Raw genomic sequence first — 10558 nt, 5'->3', positions numbered from 1 at the left:
TGCCTTCGGCAGTCGAGCTCAAGAATGTTAATAATATGCATAGGTTTCGTAATCAATAACAAATCAGAAATGCGGAAGTCAAGGAGCTCTCCACCCTATGAATCGAAAAAAGGGTGCAAAACAGAATCACTTCAGTAAGAACTAGTAAGAAGAAAAGGAGAGAGAAATGCATATGTTAGCGACTATTCTAATTTCTAGTATACGCGCTCTTTACTCAAGTCAAGGGAAGCTAAATGCGACAAAAATATCTTGTAAATGCAAAAACATCGTACCTAAATGTTTAAATGAATAGCAAGATAATTTTAATGTTTGGGTATCCAACCTAAAACTCCAAGCTACTACTTTTAGTTATACGACACTATTTCTAATGACAACAAAATTACCAAAGAAGGAAAAGAAAGGCATGCTTATAATTTTATAATCTTATTCCAAATTCACAAATTCTTATACGCGGTCGGCCCCATAGGAAGCTATAGGTGTGGCCGCGCGCGCGACACGATATCAGTCCGTCAGCTCATTTTCTAATAGTCATATCTATTCGTTTTTCATTGGAATCAAACTTTCGACCAGGTGTCGAAAGCTATCGAGCCAAATTTTCACTTCCAACTTCAATCTTCCCAAAATATTAAGTATGTTGTGAGATATGACCTTTTGAAGTTGACCCTTATGCACAAACACTTATAAACAAATGGAGTTACTCTTATAAACAAATGGAGTTACTCTTATGAACAGATGAAGTTACTCTTATGACCAAATAAAATTGTATGAGTATGTGGTTACTTTTAACAATAAAAGAGTGCCACTCCTATAAAGAAATGTGGTTACTCTTATAAACAAATGCGGTACTTTTGTGAACCTTTGTAATTACTCGTATGATTAAATGAGGTTACTCATATGATTTATTGAAGTTACTTGTATAAATAAATTAGGTTACTAGTATTTATCAAATGAGCTACTCACAAGATTAAATGAGGTTACTCATAGATTAAATGACATTACTAGTATGAATTAGCTGTGTTACTCATATGATAAAAATGGGTTACTATGATAAAATTGGGTTACTTTTGTGAACAATTGGGGTTACTTGATCAAATAGGGTCATCATATGATACTTTTATGAATGACTGCGGTTATTCATATGAAAAATGAGGTTACTCATTTGAATCTATTAGGTTACTAATCACTTTACTTTTATGAATGACTGAGGTTATTCGTTTGAATAAACGACGTTACTTTTGTGAACCTTTGAGGTTACTCGTATGATTTATTGAAGTTACTTGTATAAATGAATGATGTTTCTATTATAAATTAATTGGGTCACTCATAACATTAAATGAGACTACTCATAGATTAAATGACATTATTAGTATGAGTTAATTGGGTTACTCATATAATAAAATAGGGTTACTCAATCATCTCCCTCACAATTGTTCACAAAAGTAACCCCATTTTATTATATGAGTAACCCCATTATTATCATATGAGTAACCCAATTAATTCTTACTAGTAATGTCATTTAATCAATGAGTAATCTCATTTAATCTTATGAGTAACCCAGTCAATTCATATTAGTCACCTCATTTATCTATACAAGTAACCCCAATTGTTTACAAAAGTAACCCCATTTTATTATATGAGTAATCCAATTTATTCATACTAGTAATGTCATTTAATCTATGAGTAACTTCATGTACTCTTATGAGTAACCCAATTAATTCATGCTAGTAACCTTATTTGTTTATACAAGTAACTTCAATTAATCATACGAGTAAGGTCATTTAATCATACGAGTAACCCCAAAGGTTCACAAAAGTAATTTCATTTGCTTATAAGAGTAACCACATTTCTGTATAGAAGTGATACTCTTTTATTATTAAAGGTAACCACATACTCATACAAGTAACTCCATTTGGTCATAAGAGTAACTCCATTTGTTCATAAGTGATTGTGCATAAGGGTCAACTTCAAAAGGTCATATCTCACAGCACACTTAATATTTTCGGAAGATTCAAGTTGAAAATGAAAATTTGGGTCGATAGCTTTCAAACGCCTGGTCAAAAGCTCGATTCCGATGAGAAACGAGTGAGATATGACCATTTGAAAATCAGTTGACAGGCTATCGCACGCGTGGGTACACCTGTAATTTCGCGTGGGACGGCCACACAAAAAATGCGCTGTTTCAAATTATATTGCAGTAATTTTTTTTTTTGTACATTGACTAAAACAACATATACATCATTTAAAGTACAAATCTTTCCTATTATATATTTATGCAAAAGTTTATTCCCCTTCTTTCATATATTCTAATGCTATCCTATGTAGAGGTAATCATGGGCCGGGTCGCGGTCAAAAATTTTTGCCCACTGGTCGGGTCGGGCCGGGCCTAAATCCAGGCCGAATTTTTATGTCCAAAGCCCGCTATTTCGGGCCTAAATTAGCGGGATTTTGCTGGCCAAAACGGATCGGGCCAAAAAATAGACTAAAAAGTCGTTTTTGACTTGCCCAAAGTCAAAAAAAATACGGGCGGGCCGAGTCGGGCCCGCGGGCCAAAAAATTCTGCCCAAAACCCGGCCCAAAAACGGGCCGGGTCAAAATGATCACCTCTAATCCTATGCGCATCTTTTACATAGTTTTTTTCTACCTTTATTATCTTTATGTATGAACATAGTGATGACCAAAGTGATGACCAAAATTTTATATGCTTCTAAAATTGCCAAAATATCTACGTATGGAAGAGTTTGCGTGTACTTTCCTTCCTCCTGATATAGTTATCCCGTTGTATATAATTACCTATCCTACTGCTGCGTTTATCCTTTTATTTTTTGTGTCTTCTTTCTTTCTTCCATGTACCACTATAACTTGTACTTGCTTCCATCTGCATGTACAATATATTATAACTCAATTACTCCTCAAATTATCTTTTGTATACTATTCATACAACTATTTAAAAATGTGAAAAGAAAGTATTCAAAATTTATTTTAGTAAAGGAAAATTTGCCAAAAAGAACCTTTAAAAGGTACAATATTGCGAAAAAAAACCTTAGAGTGCATCTTTGCGAAAACAAACCAAAAAGTAAATTATTTTTGCAAGATGAAACCTAAACTCATTTACCGGTGTTGACCATAAACTTTCTGCCATTGACCACTTCTATTTCCCTTCTTCCTCCATAATCACCACCTAGCCACTACTACGAACACCTGCCGCCAGCCTTCAGGCGGCAGCCCCCCCACCCCCAGTCCCCAACCCTCCTTCCGCCCCCTCAGGCAGCAAGCCCCCACCCCCGTACGTGGCAGCCCCACACCGTACCCCCCACCCCTTCCCCCTTACCCGCTCTCCTCTCCCTTCTTCCCTCCCCTCTCCCCTCCCTTCGTCCACCCCCTCCCACCGCGAACCCCCCTTCTGCAACCCCTCTCGCTCCGTTTTCGTTATCTACTACTCTCTCTCCTATCTTTATGCTTTATGGCGTCGAAAAAACCTTGGCTGAGTGGGATGGGGAGCTGTGGGGGGATGGGGTTACGAAGGGGGGTTCAGGATGGCGCAGCTATGGGAAGGGATGAACAAAGGGAGAGGAGAAGGGGGTTCTGGGTGGCGCAGCTATGGGAAGGGATGAACGAAGGGAGAGGAGAAGGGGGAGCGGTGAGGGAGGGAAGAAGGGAGAGGAGATAGGATAGAGGAGAAAGGGGTGGAGGGTTGCCACTTGAGGTGGTGGAGAGGGGGGGGGGGTTGGGGGCTGTTGATGCGGGTGGGCTGCAAGTGATGGGGGCTGGGCTGGGGGTGAAGTTGGGGCTGCAGGGGTGGGGGGCTGGTGGAAGGTGTTGGTAGTGGTGGCTAGGTGGGGATTATGGAGGAAGAAGGGAAATAGAAGTGGTCAACGCCGGAAAATCTTTGGTCAACAGCGGAACATGACATTAGGTTTCATCTTGCAAAATTAATTTACATTTTGGTTTGTTCTCGCAAAGAATGCTTTATAAGGTTTTTTTCGCAAATTTGAACCTTTAAAAAGTTTTTTTTTGGCAAATTTTCCTTTAGTTAATGAACTTGTCTATATTTCCGAGTCACAAAACTGATGGACAAAACATCTCAATTTTAAATCCAAATTACAATTTATAATTTTAGAAATTTTGTATACTTAAAGAAGAAAATTTCATTTTTTGACTGAGCAAGTAAACTATTGTAGATATTTATATTCGACTGCTATTTAAGAAAAACAAAAAGAAGTATGCATGATATTTCAAATAAAATTGTATCATGTTATGATACATACAACTAAATCGAGGGAGAGGTGGTAGGCTGGTAGCTCAGAGTAATAACACCCACAACTCTAATGCATTACCCAGGGTTGAATCCTCATCCCAACAATATGTTGGGGTGTTCACTTGTGGTAAAAATATCCCTTTAGGTCTGCTATCTTATGGCCTCTTTAGCCTTATACCCAACTTCTGAGCAGGTGTACCCTATAGGCTAGTAGCTTAGTACGGGTTGATCTTTGGACCAATTGTCTTTTCTAATAAAAAAAATATATAACTAGAATTAATCCCAAACTATATTTCGGTTAATTTAAATCGTAATATAATCTCATATTGTATTCAGCAACCTAGAGGTATTAACAATAAATTTGAACTTTTTTACTTTAATAATTGACAACAAATTTCAAAGAAAGATCATAATGATAAGTTTAAGAGGTAATTACACAAATTTTAAATGCTAATTACGATGTCTAACTTAATATATAAAAAAAATCCCCAATTAAAAATGACCTAAAAATTAAGAAAACTGCACTAGTACTCATAAGTCATAATTATAGTTGGCACAAGTTGACATGATATAACAATACAACAGGAAATGGATACCATAAAATAGGGCTAGTGTTGATGATTTCTAACCTATTTAGTTAAATCAATATGACAAGTCACATCTTACTAAATAGTTGGGTTCGTGTTGAGGTTTCCAACACAAAAATGACACTTGAACCCCTGTAATACAATTACTACACAAATATAGGATATTGATATAGAAATTATTGGTTTTAAATTACCAAAAAGTAATTTGATTTGACAACACGACAGGAATCTGACACGAATAAAGTGGGTTATTGTTTAATTAAATAGGTCAATACAACATAACATATTTATTAAATGAGTTGGAAAAATGTTAAGTATTTTAAAACTCGTTTATATAAGATATAAACTTAAACATGAACTCGGACAGACATGAATATGATCTTTTGCCAGCTCTACTCACAACTATTCAAGCATAGTAGCATACCCATGGAGGAGTTAGATTAAATTTGACAATAAGAACAAACTTACACTACTGTAGTAGAATCCATAATCTATTTCCTAGTTCTTTTTTATTATAAGTTGAATATTGACATAACTCATAAAATGTTAAATTTACTGCTACTTTATATTTCTGTCTATATCTGATCATCTTATATAGTATATATTACTGAGCAGTGAGTAGCATATAATTTTCAAGTGATGTTTGACTCCCTAGTCAAAGAGCACACATTTCTAGGAAAACTAATTAGAGATTACACCAAACTTTTGTTAAGGAAAATGCATCAATGAGTAGCAATTCAGACTTTTTTAAGCTTTTGAGAACATCAGCTTTACTTATCACACTTTATTAACTATATAAAGGAAACAAAACTTACAGAAACAACAGCTGAAAACAGATCACATATGTTTATTTTCTTAAACACCCTTTTGTCCTAGACTGAAGTTACTTACTATGTACAAGATCATAGCTAGGGACTAAGAAATTATATATTTATATATTATAAAATATGCACCTACATTTTGTACTCCAAAGCTTAGTAAGAGTTGTTCATGAATCCAATATAATACATATTACATAGTAACATAGAATATCATACATTAGATATCACTATTACTACTACTACTGGTTACAGCTGCAAGAACCAAAGGTTTTGAGGAGCTTTCATTGATTAAACATGTTTTATCTCCTTCAGGTGACTCTTCAATTAGCCTTGACAACTTCTCAACTATTTCTCCAGCACTCGGCCTCATTAAAGGATCCTCATCGACACAAGCTCTTGCTAGAGTCGCCAAAGCAATCGCACCATCAAACGAATAATTCTCTCCTAAGTCCGTGTCCACCCAACCCCTTAACTCGTCCACATTCTCTGATTCAAGTATGGACTTAATATTTTCTGATAGCATAACAATTTCGCCCTCTTTAGGACATATCACCGGTGTTTCCCCAGATAATACTTCTAACAAAACCACCCCAAAAGCATAAACATCAATGCTTGGTGAATTTATGCCTTGCTTAATATACTCTGGTGCTAAGTACCCCTTGTTCCATGATGACGGGTTTCTTGAGCTAAATTCTATGTCTTTTGTTTCTTCTACATCATCCTCTACACATTTTGCCATACCAAAACTCCCAACTTTCGCGTTAAAATCTTCATCTAGGAAAATATTTTTGCTCTTTATATTTCGATGGACATAAATTGGGTGCATTATATGGTGCATATATTGCAATGCCAAAGCAACATCTAAGCAAATCCTGAGCCTCTGCCTCCAGGTTAGAAAGCAAGAACAAGATGCTATAAAATGGCTCTTCATGGCTAAACCGCTGTGAATCCAATCCTTCAATGATCCATTTTTGGCATACTCAAAAACCAAATATGAATCTTTTTCATCTGTCATACATGTTCCTAGTACCCTCAATATGTTGGGGTGATTATGAATTGCATCTTGAAAAAGGGTTAAATCCACTTTGGAGATATAATCCAATGTGGTACACTTTATTCCCAAATCCTTACCTTTGACGCGACCATGATAAACCTTCCCTTCTATGAGATTATGAGAGGCAAAATCTTCGGTTGCCTTTCTAAGCTCCTCGACACTATAGCTCTCCAACATTACCTTACTAGTAGTACTTCGTGGGGTGGTGGCATCGCCATGACCATCCAAAGTACTCTGTGACCCTTCAAAAGAAACTTTCTTTTCGCTTACTGTTCTTATGCTTAAACTTAGCTGCTGTAGCTCAGTATCCACAATCTTTGATGACAAACACGTTGGAATTTCCTGTTGCTTTTTCTTCCTTTTGATTAGGAAAAATGCAGCAAAACCCATAAAAGTTGCAACTACTAGAAAACTAACAACACCAATAGAAACTCCGAGTTTTATCATTCTCTTTTTCTTCTTCTTTTTAAGAATGCTGGAAGCTTTACCACTACTTTGTGATGGAAATCCTATACTGGGTTCTCTTGGTTTCGAGAGAGATCCTTGAAGAGGCTTTTGATTAAGAGGAATCAAAACTGATAACGAATGATCTTTGATTAGAAAACCACTTTTACCTGATCTTTTATTTGCATTGATTATTGCTTCAGTACTGGTATTGAACTGGGTGGCTAAGGAAGACACAGAATCTCCTACTTTAACAGCATAAGAAACTAACAGTCTGATACCCGAACTGATCTCAGTATTCGTCGGACAAGCACATCGAACAGGAACCGAAATCTTAATCTTCTCTAGAAGATTCGAGGGCGGGACAGCAACATTGCTCTGTTGAATAGCTTTGCAAGTGGTTAAGCCTTCAAGAGAGTCTGCAATCCCATGTAAACTCTCACCTGCTGCAGTGGTTTTTATCAGTTCGGCCTGGAAAACTCTACTTTTTTCTGCACATTTGCAGTTAATAGGAAGTAACAGAGGCTGGTTGTTTGGAAGGAATTCAGTTTCAGGAGAAAAGCCATTCGCTTCTGCAATCGTGAAGCGGTTCAATCCCAAGTAGTAGCTGAGATTGTAGAGGGAAGAATAGTAAGCATTCGTGCGAAGAATCACGAAGGTAGTGCACTGATTTTCTGATGCAATGTGGTTGCATACATAGTTTAATGATTCAGCAGAATTGTTGTTTTCACAGCTAACTAGTTTGTTGTTGTTATGGGCAAGTAAAGGGACAAAGATTAAGAATAAGGAGAAAAGGAAGAATAGCTTAGTGATCAGAGCTGCCATACTCTTCAGTAGCAGTAAGTGGAAAACATTATGGGACCTGTTGAATTAAATATGAAAGGTTTTTGTAATAGTAGAGCATAGTAGGGTGAATATTTTGGATCCATACAACATAAACAATTAGGTGCTTGAAAAGGAGGAAAGTTTTCAATCTTGTGTAAAGTTTATTTAATTTAGTGTAAAGTTTCAGCCCATAGACAAGACTCTTGGGGGTGCTAAAGTTGTACTGAAATAGGTTTTCCAAATAGTTCCAGCTGTCTGGGTTCAATGCCCACATCCCACTGTTCATGGTTTTGGGTAGGCTAACTATCTCAAGAGCAGAAAATTGTGATCTTTTTGGAAATTATAACTTGCATCCGATGTAATTCTCTCCTTGGGGAAAAGAACAAAAGATCATTCCTTTTAACATTGTTCTTGAAGCCAAAATAATAGAATGATACTTCCTCCGTTCTATAATAATTACAATATACGACATTGACATGTTTTTAAAGAGACTCATGTAGATATCGATAACGGAAAGTAGGATCTATCTAATAGGAGAGAGATAGAGAGAAGATATTATTAAATATGGAAATGTTGTAATTAATACGAAACTTCCAAATAAGGTAAACGTTGCAATTAAAAAAAGGACGAGAAGTACTTAATAAGGGATTGCTAGATTGATATATCCTTTCTTATTTTTTTGGTAGCAACATTTGTCTTATTTGGAAGTTTTATATTAATTTTAATATGTCCTTTATTTGGTAATATCTTAACTCTATATCTTTTCTATCACACGAGTCTCACTTTTTATCCATCGCTACCTCTCTCCTATTCACATGGCATTCTTAAAAAATGTGTCAGTTGGGTTTTTGTAATACATTTAGTGCAATCTCTTCCTCCACCGTTTTTTGTATGGAAATTTTATTCCTGGCAAATTGGTGGCATCTAGATTTGAACTTTTTTTCTAGAAATGATTCCCTTACCCGAATCTTTTGAATTTTTCTTTGTTAGACGTGATTTTGTTTTTTAGGTTCAATTTTTTTATATAGTTTCGTTTCAATCCAATTTGCAACCTATATTACATTCTTGTATTTCATTCCTGTAGAAATATGCCTTGAATCATTGTGCATCGAAGATGTTCGACAAAATGCGTCAAATAGTGTCTTCGGGGTTCCGCCCGATCGGGCCCGCAACTGTGCTGAGAATTGAAGTGAAGAAGTGTTCGTCAGTGTTCGCCCGATGCCATCAGGCCTCTTCGCCCGATCGTGCGAGACATCGAATTACGACTCGGGCGATCTCGCCCGACCGGGCGCGCAACTGAATCTGGGGAAGTAAAATACCGCCCGATCGGGCGGGTTCGCCCGACCTGATCAGGCGGGTTCGCCCGACCCGATCAGGCGGGTTCGCCCGACCCGATCGGGCGGTTGCCCCGTAAACGCGAAAACGCGTTTTCTGAACGGGATATAAATACCTTATTTATATCTTAGGGTTTTAGACTACAAAATTCATTCTTTTCTCTCTGTATCTGTTCTTCTCACATAATAAAATATTCTCCCTCTCTCTGCCGTGGATGTAGCCAAATTGGTGAACCACGTAAATCTGTTGTCTGTTTTATTGTTTTTGCATTCATAATTTGTTTCTCTCTCACGTCCGTTATAACAAATTGGTATCAAGAGCTTTGGTGATCGATCTGTGTGAGAAAGATGTCTGGGATGAATGTCAAAATTGATAAATTTACAGGGAGGAATAGTTTTAGTCTGTGGCAAATCAAGATGCGGGCTTTACTGAAGCAACAGGGGTTGTGGGCACCGTTGGCCAAGAAGGCAAGGGATTCAGTTACCGCTGAGATGGAAATTCTGGAGGAGAAAGCGCATTCAACAATTATGTTGTGTCTGTCTGACGACATAATTACTGAAGTTGCGGAGCAGGACACTGCTGCTGATCTGTGGTTGCAGTTAGAGAGCTTGTATATGACAAAATCTCTAACCAACAAGTTGCTTTTGAAGCAACGTCTGTTCAGCCTGCGTATGCAAGAAGGTACGTCTCTAAGAGATCATTTAGATAAATGAAATACCATCTTACTAGATCTGCGAAATATTGATGTTAAAGTAGATGATGAGGATGCTGCTTTAATATTGTTGGTATCTTTGCCTATGTCATATGAGAATTTTGTGGATTCATTTATTGTTGGTAAAGATAGTCTGTCGTTAGAAGAAGTAAGATCTGCTCTGCATACTAGAGAAGTCCGTCACCGGGCTTCTGGTTCTAGTACAGAAAATCAGGCATCTGGATTAGTAGTTACTGGAGGGAAGGGACAAAAGAAATCTGGTAAAAAGAAAACGAACTTTAAAAATTCGAATTCTAAGGGTCCTAAAACTACCGATATCTATAATTACTGTAAGGAGAAGGGGCATTGGAAGAATGAATGTCCTAAGAAAAAGAAACAGCAAGACAAAAGTGAAGGTTCTGCTGCTTTGGCAGAAACAGGAGGTGATTCTGAGGAAGATCTGGCCCTAGTTGTTAATAGCCAGTCACATTGTGGGGATGTGTGGGTTCTTGATTCCGGGGCATCGTATCATATAAGTCCATGCAG

At 37.1% G+C, this 10558-nt stretch overlaps 1 protein-coding gene across 1 annotated transcript; it reads right to left on the bottom strand.

The window, feature by feature from the left end:
- Positions 1 to 5751: 5751 nt before the first annotated feature.
- Positions 5752 to 8126, bottom strand: LOC104899339 (protein LYK2). The gene has a single exon (XM_010686510.2). The coding sequence runs from the start codon at positions 7984 to 7986 to the stop codon at positions 5881 to 5883; it is 2106 nt and encodes a 701-aa protein (XP_010684812.2). The 5' UTR covers positions 7987 to 8126; the 3' UTR covers positions 5752 to 5880.
- Between the last annotated feature and the right edge of the window lie 2432 nt (positions 8127 to 10558).

The sequence above is a fragment of the Beta vulgaris genome, chromosome 7, assembly GCF_026745355.1.
Source record: "Beta vulgaris subsp. vulgaris cultivar EL10 chromosome 7, EL10.2, whole genome shotgun sequence".
NCBI classification, from domain to species: domain Eukaryota; kingdom Viridiplantae; phylum Streptophyta; class Magnoliopsida; order Caryophyllales; family Amaranthaceae; genus Beta; species Beta vulgaris.
Note: the sequence above shows the minus strand (reverse complement) of the source record. Positions and strands in the feature narration are given on the sequence as shown.